The sequence below is a fragment of the Lygodium microphyllum genome, chromosome 16 (assembly GCF_053477565.2).
Source record: "Lygodium microphyllum isolate KBCC chromosome 16, Lygodium_microphyllum_v1.1.10, whole genome shotgun sequence".
Classification (NCBI taxonomy): Eukaryota; Viridiplantae; Streptophyta; class Polypodiopsida; order Schizaeales; family Lygodiaceae; genus Lygodium; species Lygodium microphyllum.
Genome location: NC_141150.1, coordinates 51,834,896 through 51,859,121, shown reverse-complemented (window position 1 = coordinate 51,859,121; position 24,226 = coordinate 51,834,896). Strand labels below are relative to the sequence as shown.

Sequence of the window (24,226 nt, the reverse complement as noted above, 5' to 3'; positions counted from 1 at the left end):
GAAAGTTGTGTCACTACTTTTAAAGTTAGTTTAACTCCAATTAAGCTAGGTATAGGTCAAACTTACTTTATTGTACTTCATTCTATCATTCTAGTACTTTCATCTTTTGAGTGTGGGATTGTTGCCCACTCCATCTCACTGTCTTGTGTTCGCTCTTTTTTCATATCGAGTGATTATTTTATATCAAACGACTAAAAAGTGCAAAAGTCACATAACTAAAAGAGCATAGAGAAGGACAAAAGTCAGGGCAGGGTCACTGAAGAGACTACCCGACGCCAAGGTACAAAATCATCTTTGGTCAAGATATCAATATGTCGAATAAGATCAAATTGCCACCACTGAAGAAGTCCCTCTAGCTTTGCAAGATGACACTGGATACCTGAGGCAACAAACAAAAATGAACTCATTACGAGTGACTCAAATATGCTAGCAACCCTAGAATTTGAGAAAGTGAAACAAACTCTTTATATGAGGTTGCATTGGACCATGATGTTTAGTCTTGCCAAAGACCTAATCAAAAGGATGCATCCTAGTCCCCACCACAACATGCCAAATTTTGGAAAGGAGGGCCCAAATTTTCTGAGCAAAAGGACAGTAGATGAATCTATGATAAGAAGACTCAACTATACTAGTACATAAGAAACAATTCCCATTGGAAATACCCCTGTGGTGAAGAGTTGATGCAAGGGGAAGACCACCCACTAGAGTTCTCCAAATAAATATATTACATTTGAATGGCGTCTTATTGATCCATCCCTCTAGCACTGTCAGTTTCCACCAGGCTTTAGATTTGGGCAATCCCGAAAGTGCATTGTCTTTGTGCTGGTCAACCATGAGCGATCTCTGATAATGAGATGATAAATCTAATTAACCAAAGAAGATTGAAGACTCAAATACCTTGCAAGGTCCCAACCTAGCCAAGGACAATTAGAATCTAGGGCAAGAAAGGGTTGCTAGTCTTGCAAAAGTCTAGAGACCTTGCCCCAAATATCACGGGTCCCTGTGTGAAAAGACATCAATGTTCTTGGAGGCAAGAGAGTGGCATCAGCCACACTGAGACTAATCCAAGGTAAGCCATGCGATTAAACTTTGGTCTCTACCTTGATTTGTTCTCTCTTTTTTTTGTAATAGGTAATTGTATTAATTATGAAATAAGTACAAGATTACATGATTACAAGATGTAGATGGCTATAGGCCATCATGCATATGCTTGCTTTACAAAAGAACAAATAACTAAAAGAAGTACAAAAGTTATGGCAAGGAAGCAACAGAGATTGCTGTATGCGAAGGGCCAAGTCCTCCTTGGAAAGGAGATCGGTGTGTTGAATAAGGTCAAGTTGCCAATGTAGAAGACCTTTTCGCTTGGTGAGGTGAGATTGCACCCTAGGTGTAGAATAAAAAATAAAAGCATTCCGAGTTGTCCAATTATTCTAGCAACCCCAAAAATAGAGGAACAGAAACATAATCTTCATATGTCGTTGTGCTAGAGAAGCGTAAGCAACAACCCAATCAAAGGGGCGTAGTGACGTGCCAACCACATCTCGCTAGATAGCAGATAACAGGGACCAGATCTTCAGTGTCAAAGGGCATGAAAGAAAGTGGTGGTGAGAAGAGAAGCGTAAGCAACAACCCAATCAAAGGGGTGTAGTGACGTGCCAACCACATCAGATTTTCCGGGTCAAAGGGCATGAAAGAAAGTGGCGGTGAGAAGTTTATGTAGTGGAGAGGAAGAAAACACATGCATAATTTGAGATGTGGCATTTTGCAAGTTCCGTGGTGATAGGCAACTCACCAACCACGACATGCCAAAGGAAGACTTTACTTCTATACGGTGTTTTATTGAACCAAACCACCATGATAGTCATTTTCCACCAATGCCGCAATTTGTGCACACCCTAGACAGTGTTGGCTTTAGTGACAAGCCAATGGTGGTCCTTAATCATAAGATAGTGGTTCTTAATCGTGCTAGGGTTAGATTAGGAAGGAGGGTAGGGAAGGGCTCTCTAGGTTGCAATGACGTCAGAAGGTGGTCCTACAACTCCTTGTAACCTTGAGAGGCGTGAAAAAGGCTCGTGGCGGTGTGGAAGGATATCAACCCCCATCGAGCCACTAGAGTGGCATCAGAAACTGAAGACAAGCCTAGTTGTGCCATGCTATTAAATTTAGGGCAAGCTTCTTGCTTCCCATCCCACAAAATCAGCTTGGACATTGCTAGCAATTCCATCTAAAAAGAGTTAGTGGCCAAATGATCCTCCACAAGGTGCCACTTGGCCTTTTGAAGGACCAACTTCCACGAGTAGACGAGCCAGGCAAGTAAGAAGGAAGAGGATGAGGAAAAGGGGGCATCAGCATTAAGAGCTTGCCACCAAGAAGTGTGAGTGGTCATGTTACCATGAACGACATCTTGATTTTCCAAAAAGAACCGAGCGACAAAGACCCATGGGTGGTTGTCACCTGGTTCTTTTTGAAAAACCCCAATCAACACATGGTAGGAAAGAGAGACCACCGAAGAGCAACCATGTGAGTGTGTGCATTCAAAATAGCCCCACCCCCCATACTTTTAGGGGTGCAAACATGGGTCCAAGAGATCCGTGAGATACTTGCATGTAATGTGCCCTTTTTCCATAGCATAAAGTGAATTGGCCCAGTAAGAACCCTTGAGGTGAAGGCAATCCAAGGCAAAAGTGGCAAAAAATATGTGAGCGTAGGAAGCATAATGGATTGTGCTACTTAAGGGTGAACATGGAAAGGCTAGCCCTAGGATTTCGAGTACAAAAACTTTGTCTCCAATTTCAAAGAAATCCATTGCAACAATTTCTTGGACTAAACATCAATGCTAAGGGGGTAACCCAAGTGCCGCACAACATTCCCACGGGGGATCACATCCCTTGCAATTGCAAAGATTGTGGATCTAGTTTAGTATAGTAGATGAGGGAGGATTTGGTTGCATTATTATGATGACCAAAGGTGGCCAAAAAATTTCCATATATCCAATGCCTTGTGGAGGTTCTCTTGTTTTGCTTTGAGAATCGTGAATGTGTCATTTGCTAGTGATTGGCCCACAAAAATGTTCCTCAAAGGGAAAAGAGACCAGCAAGCTGTCCTGTAGTGATAGTGAGAAAGCATGGAAAGGACCAGATGGGTCGCTAGGGAAAAGAACAAGGGGCTCAAAGGGCAACCCTATTTGATTGATTGCGCTAGAGTGAACGACTCAGTGACCCCACCATTCAACATGATGTGCTAAGAGGCATTCGTATTGGTTGTGTATCAGGCAAGATGTGCGTGGACCAAAACCCATAACTTGTATGAGCTTCGCTAGAAAAGACCAATCCAAATAACCAAAAGCCTTTGTGAGATCCAATTGAATTAGCATGACCTCCTGCTTGGAGTGCTTTGCATAGTCAATGACTTGTTGAACATTCAATACATTGTGCAAGATATTCTAATCCTTGACAAATCCATATTGTTTAGGGTGCACGAGTGTAGGGGGGTGCTTGTTAAATCCTTATTGTTTAGGGTGCGCAAGGGTAGGGAGGTGCTTGTGGAGGTGAATAGCCATGACTATAGTGAAAATCTTGTACAAAGATCCCATGAAAGAAATTGGCCGCCAATGTTTCAGCATCAAGGGTGAGGACACTTTTAGAACCAGATTAATGACCCCCATCTTCCATGAGTTAGACATGATTCTAGTCTCCGAGATCTATTGGCACATGGTTGCCCAAGGTTTGGCAAGAGTGGCAGCGTAGAATTCAAAAAACTCATTAGCCAGGCCATCCCATCCTAGGCTTTTGTCCTTGGGAAGATGTAACAAAACCTCCATTACCTCTCCCTTAGAGATGTCTTTGTCCAAATCGTCGTGCATATCTGGCGACGCTTGGTCCCTAACCAAGGCATAGAAAGCTGAACAGACCTGGGTGGTTTGCTGAGTATGAGGAGAGGAAGTACCAAGAAGGTCAAGGAACTATTCTCTACACATATACACAATGGACTATGGGTCTATATGGGATTGCTGATTACATTTTACAGGAAGGAGATAGAGGAGCTCCACTAGCTGGCACTTGGATACCTCTTCTATTGTATGTAGATGACATTGTATTGATAGCTGACTCTCCAGAGGGTCTACAGAGACACTTGGACGCATTACACTCCTATACTTTGGACAGTGGGCTTTTAGTGAACCTTGGTAAAACCAAGGTGATGGTATTTAATACTACACCACAGTGGGTCAGGAGATCAGCGCCTAAATTCACATATGGATTTGAGGAACTGGAGTATGTGGATTTTTATACATACCTGGGAGTCTTATTCGTAGGGCCCACCTTTTCTATGCGAGAGGCAGCAGACACTAGACTAACTCGCGGATACACAACACTAGGTGGTTTGGAGAGGATGTGCTCACAGGTGCAATTCCAAGAACCCCACACCAAGCTATGGCTCTTTGATACACTGGTCACATCCACACTACTTTATGGAGTACAGATATGGGGGCCCAGTCTTGACCACTGTAGCAGATCAGGGCGCACTTATGACGGATGAAGATCGATGGAGAAACCCCTAGTGTCCATGATATCCAGGATGATCAGATGTAAGGCCTCAGTGCTACATGAGATCATCAGAGCCGAGCTAGCAGCTACACCGATTGTGGTAGAAGCCCTCACCCGATCGGTCGCATACATACATAGCCTATGGGAATTACCCAGACACAGATATGCACGGTTGGCCCTTGAGTCCTCTAGGCAACTTGCCAGAGAGGGTGATACTTCATGTTGGTATGCACAGATGTCGGCCTGGTTTGAGCTGCATGGCTTTAGCATGGACATGTTACCCCCCTTTCAATACTCCCTTGATGCACCATCTCTTGATCTGAGCAGGTTAGAGATTCGCAAGATCATCAGGATGGATCTTACCCAATTGGATATCAGGCGGACATGGTTGATGCTAGGGTAGGAGCTAGGGACAAAGATGGCTTTCTACCGCGAGCATTTCCTTTACACTACTGACGATGGATTTATTGTTCGCCCAAGATACATGGACACCCACCTTTCCCCTGGGATCAAATGTACTATTGGCCAATTGCGCATCTCCTCACATTAGCTAGAGATTGAGACTGGCAGATATAAATCCATTCCACCAGAGGAACGTATATGCTAGATATGCCAATTAGAGCCAGAGACAGAGGAGTATTATATATGCTGCTACCCAGCGTATTATGAGGTCCGTGGTCGTTTCCATTGTCTCTTTAGAGACGAATTTGGACCACTATCGAGAGTCATGGATTTTACCGATCAGCGATGCCTTGGTCTCTTTTTTCTTGAGATACGACGGCTTTGTGACATGCGCCTCAGGAGTATAGTTGCTCCAGGACATCGAGGCCCTTCACAGAGGCAGCTCACAGACTTCTTTGCAAAGGAGACTCAGAAGACTTTAATACAGTTACAACCACAGTCCACGCGAGAGCCTCTTTCCCTGCTATAGTCCACACATAGACAAGGAGTATTGATTGATTGAGCCATTCAGCTTAGCCAATCCAGACGTCCTAGGCCTCGACATAGACACCGACGACACCTTCATAGGCAGATACAGGGGATTATTGCTCAGGCTAGAGCTAGCCCTCCATACCCACATGAGATTGTACCATTTGGAGCTCATTGTTACTAGATAGAGGTCTATGTTTACGCGTAGCCATAGTTAGTTTCCTTTCTTATTTTGCTTTGTGGTACATTTTTTGCCCAAACAGTGGTACCATCATACACATGATTGTAACTCATGGTCTCATAGGTCATTTTGGCCTTTTGTAGACGTTAATATATCATTTTATTTCATTTCTCTCTCTCTTTTTTTTTTCGTAATGGATGTTATATTTATAAAGTACTAAACAACAAAAGAGTTACACAAGTCACGGCAAAGACGCAGAGGAAATTGCCATATGCCAGGGAAGTAAGTCCTCCTGAGGGAGTAAGTCAGAGTGCCGAATGAGATCTATCTACCAATGCAAGAGACCTTTAAGCCTCGCAATATCAAAGAGAAAAGCATTCCGAATGGTCCAATTGTGCCAGCAGCCCCAGTATCTAAGAAAGTGAAACAAGATCTTCATATGTGACTGTGCCGGTGTGGGGTATTTGGGCCGTACAAAAACCCAATCAAAAGGGCTTAGCGAGAAACCAACCACTGCTCGCCAAACCGCTGACAAGAGTGACGAGATTTTCTTAGCGAGAGGGCAAGAAATAAATCGATGACGGGCCGATTCCACACTGGTGGTGCAAAAGAAACAATTGCCATTGGAGATTCGACGCTTGGAAAGGGCTGAAGCAAGAGGAAGACCACCAATCATCACCCTCCAAAGAAAGACCTTGCATTTGAAAGGTGTCTTGTTCAACCAGCCCTCCATCACAGTTGCCTTCCACCATGACTGAGATTTACGCAATCCCCATACAGTATTAGCTTTAGTAACCAGCAATTGATGATCTTTAATCAGAAGATGATACACCTGGTTAGCTGAGGCTTTTTCCAAATTCAGCCGACCTGCAAGGTCCCAGTCCTGCCAGGGACGATCCGAAGCAAGGGCATGAAAGGGTTGTCTGCTCTGGAGCACCATCAAAAGCTGTTCCCATAAATCACGGTATCCACGAGGGATCCTGAAAAGCCTCCTGGCTATACGAAATGATATCAACACATTGCGACTGGCAAGGGTGGCATCTGCAAGCCCAAACGTGCCATGCGGTTAAATTTTGGTCCGAGCTCATGTTTGCCTTCCCAAGAAAGTAATCGCGAGGCTGCCAACAATTCCAATTGAAAAGAGTTAGTATCTAAGCGGTCCTTCACTGGATGCCACCGAGCCTTCTGGAGAACCAATTGTCAGAAGTGGAGCAGCGGTGGAAGCATAAACATGTGCTGAAATAAACTGCTGAAACACAAGACAAAAAGAGAAAAGAAAAGAACACGATACAGATGAGAACTCAGATGTATGCACGGGAAATGGAATCCATATATCTGAACATGAGGCAGTCGCATACAACAGTGAGTCACTGGCTGCGTGGGCACTGGCACTGGCTCCTCTCTCCACAGAGTCTGCAGATGGTGAAGATGAAGTGACTGACTGAGGAGGAGCCACTGAGTATAAATAGGCTGAAAAAGTGGGAAGCAATAATGCTGGTCGGACAGCATTTAATGCTGGCCGACTGGTGCATAAAATGCTCCACTGGCATAAAATGCCACACCAGAAAAATACCTAAAATACCTAATAAAAATACCCAGCCCAGATCAAGCTCAGACTCACACATGAGCTGACAAATACTCTGCTAACACCCTCTCTCAGATCATGAGTGATCTGATACAATACAATAGTACAATGAAAAGGGATCAGAAACTATATAACATAGAACCACCAAGTAGAACCATGGATACCCAAGGAGTGGGTGATCAAGCCACCACCAAGGTGCCTCGGAGAGAACCTAATGTCGATGTCGATCGTACCAAACACTTGAAAGTAGAGAAGATCATAGCATGTCTCTGTGTCCATCATCAATGTCTCGCAGTAGCATACAAGACCATCCTGTCAAAAATGCCTCTGAACATAGGTAACCATGGATTCCCCGCCTTTGGCCAGACCGCTAAAGTGTCCCCTCATGTGAGCTCCAGACGAAAGCCTCCCACTCTCTGTCAGATAACCAGCTCAGCATGAACCTGGATGTCAATCCCAGCTCCAGGATTTGATTCCGCCAGATTGAAGTCGATGCGTCAGGGACGTCCCTCTCTGGAACCTGTGCACCTGTATAAAAATATAGATGAGGCGCGGCTGCCCCATCTGAACACCCGCTCATACTCCCTCTCTGGCACAAGAGAGTTGTGAGGGATGACCTCATCACCACCACTAGAAAGCAGCCGAGGAAGGGACCACCAAGCCCTTCCCGCAATCCGAAGAAGAGGATCCCTTCCGCGCCTGGGACTTCACCTTGGTCGGAGGATCGGAGTCGGAGTCTAATGAAGGAGAGGACTCATCGGTAGAGTCAGCATCCCGCTTCGTCGTCTGCTCCTTCTTCCTGGAAGCCGCTAACTTCTTGCAGTCCTTCCGCAAATGTCCCTTCTTGCCACAGTGGTAACAATGGGCCTTCGACTTCTTCTTCCCGTCACCCCTCTCTGAAGCTACATAAGCCTCACCTCCATAATGTGCCGGAAGCCGCCCCTGTAATCTCAAGGATGCCTCATGCTCAAGAAGCATCGAGGTCATATGTGTAAAACTGACAGGAGTCGATGATGTCTGCGCCCGCAAAGCATTGGCCACTCCATCAAACTCCGGGGGGAGCTTGTAGAGAACCGTCCCAACGAGATGCACAAACCAAGCTTTCATGACAGCACTCCATGTGAGATAATCAAGTCCATGTAACTTATCATCAGTGGAAGTGCACGGAGGAGCCATATGGAGAGGATAAGAAGAGAAGTAGAGAAGAGATGGAATTTAGAGAGGAAACACAGCCAAAACACAAGCACAGACTACAGAAAAAGAGAGTTCACATGCAATATAACCCAAAATCTGATCAATAGAAGACAAAATCTGCTGCAGAAAGTCAAAAAATCAGTCAAAAACTGCCAAAAACAGAGAAAACGGCCTGAAGTAAAAGTCACCCAGCCACGAGAGATGCTGAATCAGCAAAACGCAGGCTGTAAACTGGAGAAAAACAGGTAGAAAACTGTCGCCAGCAGCTGCAGATGAAAAACGCAGGCAGCAGAGGGTGCGGAGGCAGCAGGCGATGGCAAAACTGCAAAAAACGCAGGCTGAAAATAGCCCCAAAACAGGTCGCCTGGCTGCGACAGCAGTCGTCTGATCAGCAGGGGTACAAAACAGTCCTGAAATCAGCAAGAAAACACAGCAGAAACACAAATCCTGAAAATTGATACCATGTCAGAAGTGGAGCAGCGGTGGAAGCATAAACATGTGTTGAAATAAATTGCTGAAACACAAGACAAAAAGAGAAAAGAAAAGAACACGATACAGATGAGAACTCAGATGTATGCACGGGAAATGGAATCCATATATCTGAACATGAGACAGTCGCATACAACAGTGAGTCACTGGCTGCGCGGGCACTGGCACTGGCTCCTCTCTCCACAGAGTCTGCAGATGGTGAAGATGAAGTGACTGACTGAGGAGGAGCCACTGAGTATAAATAGGCTGAAAAAGTGGGAAGCAATAATGCTGGTCGGACAGCATTTAATGCTGGCCGACTGGTGCATAAAATGCTCCACTGGCATAAAATGCCACACCAGAAAAATACCTAAAATACCTAATAAAAATGCCCAGCCCAGATCAAGCTCAGACTCACACATGAGCTGACAAATACTCTGCTAACACCAATTTCCAGGAACATACCAAATGAGCAAGCAGGGATGAAGAAAAACTAGAAAACCGAAAATCTGCATTAAGAACATGCCACCAGGAGCTCCGAATTTGGGTATTACCATGCACAAGCCCGTGATCCTCAAGAAAATAACGGGCTATAAAGACCCACGGGTGATGATCCAAGCACATGGCACGAAAAAGAGACCAACGAAGTGCCAGCATATGAGTTTCAGCATCCAAAATAGCCCCACCACCCATGCGTTTGGGGGCACATGCATGCGACCAAGAAATCCATGAAGTGCCTGCATGCAAGGAGTCCTTCCATAACATGAAACGAATGTACTGAGTAAGAGCATTCAATGTAGTAGTAGTCCAAGGCAGCAATGGCAAGAAATATGTAAGCATTGGTAACATAATTGTCAGAGCCACTTTGAGGCAAACATGGAAGGGCCAAGCCTGCGACTTCCAATACAGAAACTTAGATGCCAGTTTCTGTGAAATCCACTCTAGTAGTTGCTTTGGCCGAACATCAATACCCAAAGGGTACCCAAGATGCCTGACAATGGAACCACGGGGAACAACCATTCCCTGCCAGTCCAATGACTGCAAATTTGACTCCGTGCAACTGAGAATGACTGATTTCAAAGCATTGATGTGAAGACTAGAAGCATGATCAAAGAGAGTCCAAACATCTAATGCTTTGCGAAGATTATCCTTGTCCGCACGCAAAATCATAAAGCTGTCATCAGCCAAGAATTGACTAATGAAGTGCTGTCTAAAAGGAAGAGACAATCTAGCCAACTGAGTAGAAGCTGCCATATGAGATAACATCGAAAGAACTGGATGAGTCGCAAGGGCAAAAAAGAGAGGACTCAAAGGGCAACCTTGTCTCACAGAGCGTGCAAGGACAAATGGCTCGGTAACACCACCATTTAGCATAACTCACGAAGAAGCCGCAACACTAATGGTGTAGATCAAACGAGACATCCGAGTACCAAAGCCCATAGTAGACATAAGTTCTGCAATGAAAGACAAGTCTAAATAATCAAAAGCCTTTTCCAGGTCCAATTGAATCAACACCACCTCCTGATTAGAGTGCCTTGCATAGTCAATAGCCATTTGCACATTTAAGACATTATGCAGAATGTTTCGGCCCTTAATGAAACCATATTGAAGAGGATGCATAATGGCAGGAAGATGCTTATGGAGCCGATTCGCTATCACTTTGGAAAAGATTTTATACATCGAATCCATCAAAGAAATTGGTCATCAATGTTTCAACATTGACGGCGAAGGAACATAGCCGTCAATGGTTTCACCAGTTGGGTAGCAAAAACCTCAAAGAATTCATTGGTGAGACCATCCCAACCGGGACTTTTGTCCTTGGGCAAGTGTAATAAAACATCCATAACCTCCGCCTCACGAATATTTGTCTCTAAAGTAGTTTGCATGTCATGTGGAACCTGATTGCGGACCAAATCATAGAAAACTGAGCGAGCATGAGTAACTTGGTCAGAAGGTGAAGGAGTAGAACCAAGGTCTAGAAAATAATTCTTGCACATATTCACAATAGTTTGAGGATCAATGACCATTTGACCTTCTGCATCCTGGAGTCTAGTCATATTCTCTCGAGCAAGAGATGCATGTAGAACTCGAAAGAACTTATGAGTCTGACAAGCACTATCTTGCAAATTCTCAGTTAAATTTTGCAATTTGGCCTGCTGATAAGATTTCAACTGAAACTGTTTAATAAGATCAGCCAAATGCATAGCAAGTGGCAGCAGAAATATATCATCTGGAGTCTCTATCAGTAGAGAACGAACCAAAGCCAGTAATTCCTCCGCTGCTTGTCGACGCCGCCGACAAAGAGAGGCATGATGGATCCCATACTGCCGAACAACCCGCTGCACATTAGAGAGCAATCGCTCAAAAGAAGCATTGCCCTCAGAGGAGAAGTCCAATAAAAATCTATCAATCAATTGCTGCATATAACCCTGAAAGATTGAATGCTTCAAATAAGACGAGTTGAAATGCAAAGGGAGTCTATCCAGAAATTGCTTAAAAGGTGCAATGGGTTGTGCAAGCATCTCTAGCTGTAGAGAAAAATGGTCCAACAAGGCATGTTGCTGCAACACTTTCATTTCCAGCATCTCAGGAAGAAAAGCATCATCCTGTATGATGTACATGTGGTCCAACCACGACCATGTAGTTGTATACTACGCAGAATGAAAAGCAAACCCTATAGAAGAAGGGTGTAGCCATGACCAGAGATCTTACTTAAGTACGGCAAGAGCAAACGCATTCCACAGACGGCTTTCCGGAGCGTCCATCACCGAATGCTTTGATGTGGACTATGAAGAATCAACACACATATTAAAATCCCCCATAAAAAAACCCGGTCTGCCAAGTGACAAGGAGGTCTGCAAAGTATTCCAAAGATCTCGGCGGGATAAAGGGTCATTTGGAGCATAGAGGCCAAGTAACCATAAGATCTTTCCTTCAAATAAAACTTCAACCACTACAAAACGACCATGTACATCATTTTTAATAAGAACCGGCTGATATTTCTCATGTACAATCATAAGCACACCAGAATAATGCATGGCATGTGTCCCTGCATAAAACAAGCGAAACCCATGGCAATCCACAACTTTTCCTGCTTCACCGTGACTCTTGTGCTCAACAGTACATAAGACATCCCACTGATTCTCATGCAATACAGTCCACATGGCATGTTGCTTATTGTGAGAACAAATGCCTCGCACATTCCACGTGGCTATCTTCATGTGTATTCAAAAAAGAAAATCAGGAACGAGCCTCATCCAAAAAATCAGCTAACACGGCAAAAGCGTTTTGACGGCCAGATTTAGAGGTAGACGGTGTATCCACTGTCTTGGGGATGGAACGGGGATAACGACGATCCCATGGGGTAATCACATTACCTCTAGCATCAAAAGCCAACTTAGCAGGTGGGCCCTTCGGACCGTCCATATATACTTTCCTAGTAGGCTGATTGCGAGGAGTAGAAGAAGCCATAGCATGAGCAATGTGCTCTGAAGACAGCATTTCTTTCCTGTGCATATAAGTACGCAAGGATTCTTGTGAAGCATTAGGCACAGTATCCGCCATGCCAGCATCAAACCTTTTACCTTTTTTGGCACGTACATCTACCCAGTCATTGCCACGGAAATCCAAGCCCGAAAAATGTTGTTTACCTTTATCCAAAACTTTAGGTGGCTGGGTTGCATCCTGCAATGGAGCATCAAGCACCATATCTTCCATGGGAGGCAAAACATGCTCAGCATCTGAATTCAGTTGCTTCATTGGGCATTCAGCCATAAAATGCCCTAATTTTCCACACGAAAAACAATGCCCTGCAAAGTTACCCCATTTCAAACGAAAGTGCAAAGGATGCATGCTAGAGCAATTAAGACGTAACCAAGCAGGCCTTTTCCGAGCAGTGTCCCATAACATACACAAACGGTTACGATTCATGGCCCTTAGGCTAGGGGGAACCAAAACAGTGCCCACAACGGCCATGGCATCCTTTAATAGTGACCAATAGATAGCTGGACAGTTTTCCACTTCAACCCACACCAGGCATTCACTTTGAAGCAGGTGCTGAAAATCTGCCATTGGGCGCCATGGCACAACATGGACCAAACGGCGATCAAAGAACAATGGCAGTTTAGACAGCAGATCGGCACGATGCTTCTCAGATTTCAACAGCACCTCATAAAAGCCTCAGGGCCCAACAAAAATCTCTTCAACACACTCCCCTTGTAGTAGACTTTGTAGCCACTGGCGAATATGGGAAAGCACTGGGATCCTACTAGTGAAGAAGAGTATAACAGCACGTTCATAAAACATTGAGAATGAGCGCAAGACATTTTTCGGGTCCACAGTGGCTTCCAGAACATCTTTAGTTCCAGAGTCAGAAAACGCTTCATGATTATGTTGAACATAATCACCAAGCAGAGTGTTGGCAAACTCCAACAAATGCTCCCGGTCGACATCTTGAGAATCCACAGAATCAGAAGCAACCTGAGCATAAGAACGTTCCTGAGGATCCATTGTATCTTCTGAAGTATGCTTGGTGCGTTTGCCTGCAGGCTGGAAGTCAGGACTAGGGGGCATCTCCTCTGTGCAAGGAACCATATCCCCTGGTTCCTTTGTATCAGAATCCGGACCAAGGGCTGCCACCGTTTGGTTGATAAAGGCCATATCCAGACCAGCCATGTTGTATCACCACTTGTGCAGGTCAGATGCAGAGCCACGATCTGCAAGTAAGACGACCTTCAAGCAGGGTGTGCTGAAGACTGCCCGGACAGCAGGACTGTTTCTGCCTAGGACAGAGCTGTCCCTTCTCCCAACGTGGCGTCTGTGTCTCAGGAACAGATCTGGGCGCCACACAAACAGGTTGCAGGCGTGCACGGGCAGAGGTTGCGAAAGGCAGGTACCGATGACAGGTTGCAGGCGTGCAGGGACAGAGCTCACAGGATGACAGGGAAAAAGCAGAGCTCATGGAAGGCAGAAACGGTGCAGGCCTCTCTCTCTCTCTCTCTCGGAACAGGGCGACACTGGAAGGAAGGTTGCAGCCAGTTCGCGCTCTCTCTCTCTCTCTCTCTCTCGCTCTCTCTCCACCGCCTCGTCTCTCGCTGAGGCCATCTCTCTCTCTCTCTCTCTCTCTCTCCATTTCCAAAAGGCAGTGCTTGGCTGCCATATGATGATGAGAACTGGTCTGTGTTTGCAGGCTTTGATGTGGCACAGAGGTACACTAGAGCTTGTGACTAAGGCTGTGAAGTTTGGCATGTTGCCTTACCTAGGCTTACTTATTAAATGGCCTCACACTGCAGCCTTCTATCCAACATAAGGTAATGGTAGAGCTTGTGACTAAGGCTGTGAAGTTTTGGCATGTTGCCTTACCTAGGCTTACTTATTAAATGGCCTCACACTGCAGCCTTCTATCCAACATAGGGTAATGGTCTGCCTGATGAGCAAACTCGTGGCACTGGAGACACTGATTAGGCTGCCTGGTGAAATAACTTGTTGCCTCACTGTTGTGTTGCTTGCCATGATACGAAGGGCCTTAGGTACCCTGCCACTATTCTTAGGTTGAAACCTAGACCCTTGGACTGATGGTTGCATGTTCAAATGAAGTTGGAAGCACTGTTTTAAAGGGATGTCTAAAATCCTTCACTAAGTTGCAGAGCATTGCTAGCCCTTGGAAGAGGAGGCTGGCTAGTACTGAGGATATTTGTGGCTAAGACAACTTTTTGAAACTGTTAAATCTGTGTACAGGGCATCATGTAGATGTCCCCTGTCATGAAGATTATTGGGGAGTTATCAACTAACTCCTATGCAGCCATTGAGGAGGTAAGCCTCACTATTAAGATACCTGAACTCATGAGCATGGCCTCTGTGATGCTTGAGGTGCCAATGAGGTAGGGTAGAATGTAAGGAATTGTGAAGCTGTGTGTGGGAGGGATTTCTATTTACCCTGATTTGGAAACTGTGTGCCTGGAGCTGCTATGAAAAAGGGAAACAGCACGTACTGCTGGCAACAGGGCAATGCCACCAACAACCTGCAGGTGGGTAAATGAGGGAAAAGAGCTGCATGGGTAGGGGAGGGGTAGGAATAGTGTGGGCAGAGAAACTGGGGGAGAAGAAGGGAAATGCAGGTGGGGGGAGGAGAAGGTTGTGGGAACAGGGGAGTAGGAAAAGGAACAATGTGGGTTGGGGGAAGGTGGGAGAGCAGCATGGACAAAAGGACAGATGGTCATGAAAAGTGGGGAGACGTGACTCGTAATAGACCTCGCACATGAGGTACCACGAATAAGGAGACCATGGTAGGTACTTTTCTGATGTGGCAGACCAGCTCTAGTTGAACAATGCTCTCCCCTATAACCATGGGGAATTTCTGTGTTCATGGTCAAGGTGAACAGTTGACTGCAGCAACCATGCCACATGCCACCCTCTCAGTTACCAAATTATCTTTATTGGACTTAAAAGGACAAAGCTGTGACCCAAAATCAGTGACTTTCATAAATTTTCCTTACCACCATGTGTGCCCCAAAAAAACTGTCCATGAAATGCTGTGGTTTAACTTTGTAGGCAAATGCTGTACCTCGTGTGCGAGGTCTATGAGGGGGGAGGTGCTGGTTCTGTGGCGCACAGTTTATGGCAGGAGGGGGTTTTTAATGGTCAAGCATTTGGGTGTGTGCTAGGACAAAGGTCTTGCCATTGTGTAATGGAACTGGCCGTTAGTGAGTGCCAGAAATGGCTGCAACTGTTGGGTCATCTTGCTTGGTTCAGCTCATATGTCCCTTCTCACTGCAGTGGTATTATTGCATTGCAGCATGTGCTGCTGCATTTTTATCTTTGGATGCCTAGCAACTGCTGCCATGAGGTTATCTGTTGCTGTATGAGGTAGCTTTAGGCCATCATTATTCACCACAGGGGACCTTCTTTCAAGGGCCCAGGCCCCAGTTTCTGTTATACTGTTGACATGCTGCCTGTCCCAGGCAGAGCATCCTGGAGGGTCGTAAATTTCAGCTGTTCAGAGTCTTTAGGTTTCTAGTCCTCAGCTCACATAACTTTATTGGTTATAGCTCCTTGGACCCTTTGGCCTTTTGAAGTTCATGCAAGTTTTACCGTTCTTTGTCATTCTGCAGTGAGAAGAATCCCTTAAGTGAACAGTGAAAGTGTTATTTTATGGACGGATGAATGATTCACAGAATATCTCATTATGTTGAATGGCTTCAATGCTTTTTGCAGGTATTTATGCAACTTTGTCACCTTCGCTTTCTTCGAGGCTTACTAACGGTGCTGTAGAAGTAAAGTGTACAGAAGAAGATGGGCTTCCTGGAGCAGATATACCCCTGTATCGGCAGGAGCTGTTTCTCTCTTCTTGATTAGCAATCATTGTTGGGTTATACCCAATGTCTCTTTTGCATCTGTGAGAAGTCTTGTGAATTCTGTGATCTACAAATTCTTTCTGAAACATTGACCTTTGTCTCATGAGAACATGGAGGTTTCTTTTTGATAGTCCGGATCAAGGACTGCCTTAAAGACGGTGTCAATGCGAGTGCTGTCCTTCTATATGTGGAGCTGAGTATTTTTTACCTCTCAGTTTCTCTGCAGTAGCAGGACCGCACAAACATGTTGGTTGCAGGACATTGCGCGAGTGGAAAGTAGCAACGGCTTTGATTTTCTTATGTGGATGTCTGCATATGACTTGCAGTGGCCTTGTACAGAGCATGTTGAGAGCTCATTCATGGTTTGCCTTCAATATTAAATACAGATAGAGCGTGTATTTCTTCATAAGGTGCTGGATAATGGACCCTTTTCATCAACATACTCTTGGTGTTGACATCTCAGACCTCAGCAACGCTTTCTTGCTAATAAATGTTGTAATGATTCCATACATCAATTGATGTAGATGAGTGGTTTTGCTATTGCAGGCATGCAAATCTTTTCCTTGTAAAGCTTGTTGAATTGAAGAATATTGAATGTACAAGTGGCCTTCAGCTAGCATGTGAAAGCCAACTAAAAATAGATAGCCAAAAAAGCCACATGGTTGGTAGCACGAATGAAATCCCATAAGAGGAGATTAATTATAGTTATAATAATTTTAAGTAGTTCGAGTGTTGCTTGATAAGGTCCTAGTTTGATTTTTAGTGATTAGTTGTAATTTGGTTGTTAGTGATTAGTCAGCGCTTAATTGTAATAGCCCCAACAGTAATAATTAGTTTGTTTCATGTAGATATTTAGTGATTAATTATACTTTTGTTTAGATTAATATCTAGTAATTAATTATACTAGTTTGTGATTGATTATAATTACGTTTGTCGTATATTATTTGTGAGAAACGAGCGAAGATAGTTTTCAGCACTTAAAAGGGTCTTTATGTATCATCATTAATTGTATGGGCTTTTTGCACGTGCAGCTTAATGCCATATTTTAAAATCTTTTTCTCCTTTGTTCATTCAAAATTATTTTCATTTGTTTGACATTCGAGTTTTGGATTTGGAAAAAAATAACGTCTATGCTTTTGGCTTGTAAAAAGCTTTTAGCTTGTAAAAAGCTTTTAGCTTTCGTTTGGCTTTAGCTTTTACTTTAGGCTTTTGTCATTTTGTTGTTCTAGCTTTCTTTTTTTCTAATAAATAAGCAATGATTGTAATTGTGTCGCAAGGGAAGAGTTATCCACTTTCTGTGTTGCTTGCCATGTCGCTAGAGGAGAGCCATTGTATCCATCTAGGTTAGTTTGTTCGTTGCCATATGTTCATGGAGTTTGTCTATGTAGTGACCCTATTTGTTGTGTCCAAGCTAATTGTCCTTAGTTTGCAGCTATCATACATTGTTGAATAAACAATCCTTGTCCATTTTCAATTTGATTGTTATGCCCTTAGTCATGTGTTGTCAATGTGTCCAATATAGCTGTGTCAATGTGTTGAGTATAGCTGTGTAGTTGAGTGTCACTGCCATGTAGCCAACATTGCCATGTAGCAATTTTCGTGTAGCTAGTGTTGCCATTTGTGTATTAGTTCGATTAATTAGTTATTAGTCATAGTTCTAGTTATTAGTTATACGATTAATTATTAGTTATAGTTCTAGTTATTAGTTATAGTTTGTATTTGCAATTAAATAAATAATTAGTTCATTATTAGTTTGATTAATTAGTTAGATATTAGTTAATTAATTTGGTATTAATTACATTAATTGGTTAGCTTGATAAGTTACATTGTTCTAGTTAGTTAAATCTACTTTGTAATTAGATTATATAGACTAGATTGAACGATTAAGTAGGTCATAATTAATTACATTATAGATAATTAGATTAGATTTTAACTGTACGATAAAATAGTTCACGATTGAATGATTAAGTTAGTTTACTTTGATTAGAATAATTTGATTGCTTAATTCGTTAGATTAGATTGATATGATTATTTAATTCATTAGATTAGTTCAATTAGATTGGTTAATTTATTAGATTAGTTAATTTCATTAGATTATATGAATTCAAGCAAACTAATTAATTTGATTAGATTACAATAATTTCATTACAATAACTAATCAATTATATTAGATTAATTTAATTCATTAGATTAGTTAATTAGTTCCATAAGATTACATTAGTGCAATTAATTTAGGTACTAAATCATTATTTAATTTCTTAAAATTACATCAATTAAATTAAATTAATTAATTTGATAGATTAAAACAACTTTATTACATTAAGTAATTCATTAGATTAGTTTAACTAATTAGATTGGTTCAATTAAATTAAATAATTCAATAAATTAGTTAATTGGTTTCATATGATTACGCTAGTGTAGTAATTTAAGTATTAAGAAATTGCTAATTTTTAGTAATAATTTTAAAACAAAGAAATTAATAATTTTAAGTACTTGAAACTATTTAGTTAGAGTATTTAATAAGTTTTATTACAATTAATGTAATTTTAGTGATTTATTATTTGATATAAGTATTAGTTAGTAAAAATTGAGTGTGATCTAGTATATTAAGGTGTAGACTATATTAATGTTTAGATTATAGTTTAATTTGATTAGCTATATTAGGTTAGATTACAATTACATTATACAATATCTAAGTTTTAGATTATATTAAGGTGTAAGTATAATAATTAAATAATTATTAATTAATAATTTTAATATGATTTGCTATATTAGATTACTTTACGAGTGGATTATATTTAGTACTTAGTTAAATTTAGTAGTCATTAATTTTCAATTGATGTTTGTATGTGTGTGTGTGTGTGTGTGTATGCATGTGTGGCAGATAATGTGAATGTATATGTAGTTATTTGATTTCTTAGTTATTATGGTTAAATTATTCAACATTGGTTGTCATTTTTTATCATCAAACAAATATTTGTTGTACTTAGAATTGATAGTTTGTTGATTCGAGTTCGTCTCATTATTGTAGAGTTCACTTTACCAAAGGCAGTTTTAATCTTCATACATAGAATCTTTCACAAGGTTAGAATCAACATTTTTACATTTTTATCATAATCAACCCCTTTTCATTATCATCGATAGAAAAGTTGAATCTTTCTCAAAAGATGAGGGAATGATACATTCTCCCATAATTATAAAACGATGAAGATACATGTGCCAACTCTTCGACATACGACTTGTATAGCATGTTTGTGTTATTTTTTAATACTATTTCTCTTTTATAAAGTTAGAATTTCAATCCCAATCAAAATGTGTTTTAAAAAAAAGTCAAAAATAAAAAAAACATCTCACTATGATCAACCAATTTTTTGGTTTTCATTTTATGTTTTGCAATGTGCTCTTGATCAACAAAACACGTCAAGCTTTATGACAAGTTTTCAACTAAATTTAATTAGCTCCAAAAACTTGCAAGTATTATTCATATAATGCAAACATTAAAATAGACGATATTCCATTTTGCTTAGCTATAGTTTAAGACATTTTTCGATTTTTTCAAGCATTCAAATTAAGATGCAAGAGTCCATCCAATCATGGAAACATACCATTCTAATGCATCAATATGTACTTGGACCTTACTAGGGTACACAATAGTAATGGACTCCATGCAAATTCCAAATCATAGGTTGTCATTACAATCTTCTAGGAAAAGGACAACTATGGCTTCTAGAAACATAATACTAAAACCATATGCTACAAGTTGGTATGATATATGTAAATCTGAATTATCTTGGGCAACATAATGTGCAAGCATCATTGGCACACTAGGAATATGTTCAACTTGTAGAGTAGTCATAATGTATCATCAAACTACAGCTTCACAAACAAGTAATAGATATATAGAACAAATACAAGTTTTGACAACTTTGTCATGCACTATCCTCATTCTTACATGCCAACAAATCACAGTTGACAATGTAGTGTGGCAAAATGTGCATCGTGTCATGCAAATAAAGGCCAGAATAAACACATAGTGCCCTTACTACTAGACTACACAAACAATATTTTGCATGTTGAATCATTACAACTATAGCTTCTAAGCATCATTGATGTCTCTACCTCACTCTTCAAAACAACGACAATCACAAACAGAACATTAGATCGACGATCAATTCTTGATAATCTATTAGTCTATTGGAATGATGCATTGCTTGCTCATCCATCCACTAGACTTAACTGGACAACGTCTATCATTGTTGATGTATTCATGTTTAATATGATGCATAATCTAATTATCCAAACATACAATACAATAGTGAAACATTCGCATTAAAAGATAGGTCTTTGCATCCTCAATAAACAATCAATTGAAAGGATTTTAGAATTGCCCACACAAACAAAAAATGAAGTCATATATCATAATATTTTATAAACTAAGACAAGAATGTGCTATTTACAAACAATACAAGTAGTACTTGCTTGCAAAGAGACATTGACAACTACAGTGAATAAAATTTCAAATAAGGAAGTTGTTAGGCATATACTTCGCTATAGCATTCTCGCATCGATATCAGGGTCCCCTTAGCATCGGTGTAACTTGAAGGACCTTATTACAATGGTAGATGTATGGGGTATACCTCACATTTTTCTTATGTTCACTACAGATGAGGTGACTAGTATAAGGTGGATTGAGATCAATACATTGGAAGCCATTGCAAGGTAGTTCAATCTAGAATTCTTATGCAAAGATTTGCCATGTTGAGTGCACTATCCTATTTCGTTCTAGGTTCTATCTATGGTTCAATCAATACATCATTGGGAAAGTCGCTTGTATAATATGCGTGCAGCATCATGTGATCAGGTACAAGATTCAACACAGGGGCTCATTGCACGCACATGTCATCCTATGGTTGCATGAGACAAGCATTGATAATACAACAAATGAGATCTACACATATATTCTATGGAATGATGATCGATGTAGTTCAACACAAAAACTAAGAGCCCTTGTCTTGGCAAAACAACTTCATAAGTGTTATCGTGCTTGCTATATAACTAGTACTAGCAGCCATGGAAAATGCAAGTGTACGGGTATCCATTTTCTGTACACAATAATCTAGAACCAACAATAGACCCTAAAACACAATGATACATATACTACCATCCCAGAGATGAGCACCATATTGTTGTGCCATATCACCCAACATTATTGGTCTTGTGTGGGGGCCACATGACCATTCAATGAGTAACAAACTCATCTATCTCATTCTACCTGTTAAAATACACAATGAAAGATGAGCTAACGGGTAGATTGAACATTTAGATAGAAGATGCCAAAAGACTAGGCCAGCAAGACTTAGATTCAAATTTGCAAAAACTAGTTTTCACCACATTACTTTTCAAGCCAATATCTCCCACTCAGGTAGCCTTGAACTACATACAAATTATGATAATAAGAAGAAGTGAGGTTGTTGAATACATAGACATCTCCCCTGCTAGCATACAACAACAAAAATTGACAACGATAGGAAATATCATCATGCACCCCTTGACCTATACTGTGTCCATCATGCTTTGACAATGTGACATTCTACAAGTACCACAAAAACTATAGCAACACCAAACATTTATATACATCTAATCTCAAAGACAACATACAAGATCCTTACGGAAATAACATCCAGCCTCACAAATACTAGTACGATTTATCAATTTCCATCCACGCCACCAAACTAAAGGATTGTTCTTCAATACATTATTGCAACGAGTAACATTTAGGTTTGAGGACGAGCTAATAAAAGTGACAAAAATACAACACAATCATACTACATAGATTTCCAACTCCATGATCTCATTGTGAATGAGGAAGACCTCAAAATGTATGCTAAGTATACACAAAGGAATTTACTTGCATTAGAATAGACCCACCAGCTAATGAATATGATCATCCAAAAAATATCATTCATTAAAGATAACCTAGTAATATTCACAATAGCCATATCATCAATTGGGCATTATAATAATGTTGCATCAAGGAACTAGGATGTTGCATCTAACAAAAGAGTTTAGGACAATACATGGTAGTATCTTAACAGTAGAACGTCAAACGGTCTACAACCAACTCATCTTTACAACATCTGGCTTCCACATTGTTACTTGCACACTAAGCAGTGGGAAAAGCTTCCTGATATGTTACTACAGTTACAATCTCATTGCTAGGAATAAAAGTGAGTTGCTAATAGCAAGTATAGGAGCAACCTAGATTGTCCAGCCTATCAACCACGATCGACTACTAATTTAAGATACCGATGACAACAATATCTTATATCATTGAAAAAGATGAATGAGTAGTACATCACAATAAGAGAAGCAGACACAATCATTATCAGTGAGATGTTGATGTTGACACGAACATCATTTGACATAATAGTACACTGGATAGTTAGCATATGCAAAGGCTCTCTACTCAATCCTTGATGAAAAGCTCGTGATATTGTTCAATGACCTTGCACAATTGCCACTAATTTGCAACCATCGGACTGAGGTCTGCCAACAATGTCACATTATCTCGTCAATATATTGGACACATGCGCAATACCGTACCCTCCACACTTTAGTCCACCGACATGCTCAAGACCAGACATTCCTACGATTCCTACAAGTGATTAGGCACTAGTATCCAACCAAGGAAGATATATGACAATACCTACATGAATGTATCATTAACAAGAGAGATCCTAGACATTGTAGATGAGAGAACAAGGATCATATGCACACATAAGAAAGATATCGAAAAGTATAACAAGCAACTATTGCATAAATACTACGCATCCAAAGAGATCCACATGATCAAACTTTAAACAAACATAGCTGAAGAGCCGATACTGCAAGGGAGTGACCATAATGATAACAAATAATATTGATCTTACTATAGGTGTCACAAATGGTGCCACACGTAAAATCAATCATATCGAAAGAATAAATGATGAAATAATCTTCGAAATCCAAGTTACGATCCAATTGGCCAACCAACTACTAACATTGCAACATAGCAAACACCAATGCAAGGCACTAAATAGTAAGTGGTACCACAAATCGACATTCTCAATAACACTTGTGTAACCAAAGGGAAAAACTTATGTATAGTTGGACTCCCATATCCATCTGCCTTTGCGCACGTGCACGCACACACACACACACACACACACACACACACACACACACACACACACACACACACACACACACACACACACACACACACACACACACACACACACACACACACACACACACACACACACACACACACACACACACACACACACACACACACACACACACACACACACACACACACACACACACACACACACACACACACACACACACACACACACACACATCTTAGTAGAATTTAGCATATACCACAACAACATGACACAACCCAAAAACACCACCTCCACTTTTTGCTACACATACGGAAAACAAACAATTTTGTTGTTCTTTTTCCAAACATTATTGCATGTATTAGAATCCTTTCACATATACTAACATGATTACTTTTTGCTCTTTTCTACAAACAAACAACATTTGCAAACACAAAGATGACTCTAGATTAGGTACACACATCACAAATATTACTACTTAGAAAATCTATTTAAAAAAAATATAAATACATGTAACGACATTGAACTTTGCACATAGATGTTCAAACTATACAATCAAAATCATAGAAACACATAACAACAAATTGAGCACCATCTAGTTAACAGATAATGGTGTAGGTATTTGACAACAAACAAGATGAGAATGGGAAACATCTCTAGCCATAGACTATCGACATACATCCACGGCCTTGCAAACTTCACCAATCTGTAGAACTTGATGGACACATCTAAGTGTATACTCAACAACAACTCAACTGCTTGGAGAACAAAACAGAGTCACAAACGATACAAACATTGTTATC

At 41.2% G+C, this 24,226-nt stretch overlaps 1 protein-coding gene and 1 pseudogene across 2 annotated transcripts in view; both read left to right on the top strand.

Annotated features, from left to right (window-relative positions):
- LOC148022818 (putative magnesium transporter NIPA4) overlaps nucleotides 1-16,915 on the top strand; it is a 66,552-nt gene extending 49,637 nt beyond the window's left edge. Inside the window, exon 10 of one of the 2 annotated variants that reach the window (XR_015693546.1) lies at nucleotides 16,115-16,253. Coding sequence is in view for 1 of the 2 variants with exons in the window: in XM_087695741.1 (XP_087551867.1) it covers nucleotides 16,115-16,251 (137 nt within the window). In the remaining variant the exon portion in view is untranslated. Of the gene's footprint in view, nucleotides 1-16,114 lie in introns of both variants that reach the window. The other variant, XM_087695741.1, reaches the window with a different exon arrangement.
- On the top strand, nucleotides 3,991-5,000 carry LOC148022819 (uncharacterized; annotated as a pseudogene).
- Nucleotides 16,916-24,226: the final 7,311 nt, after the last annotated feature.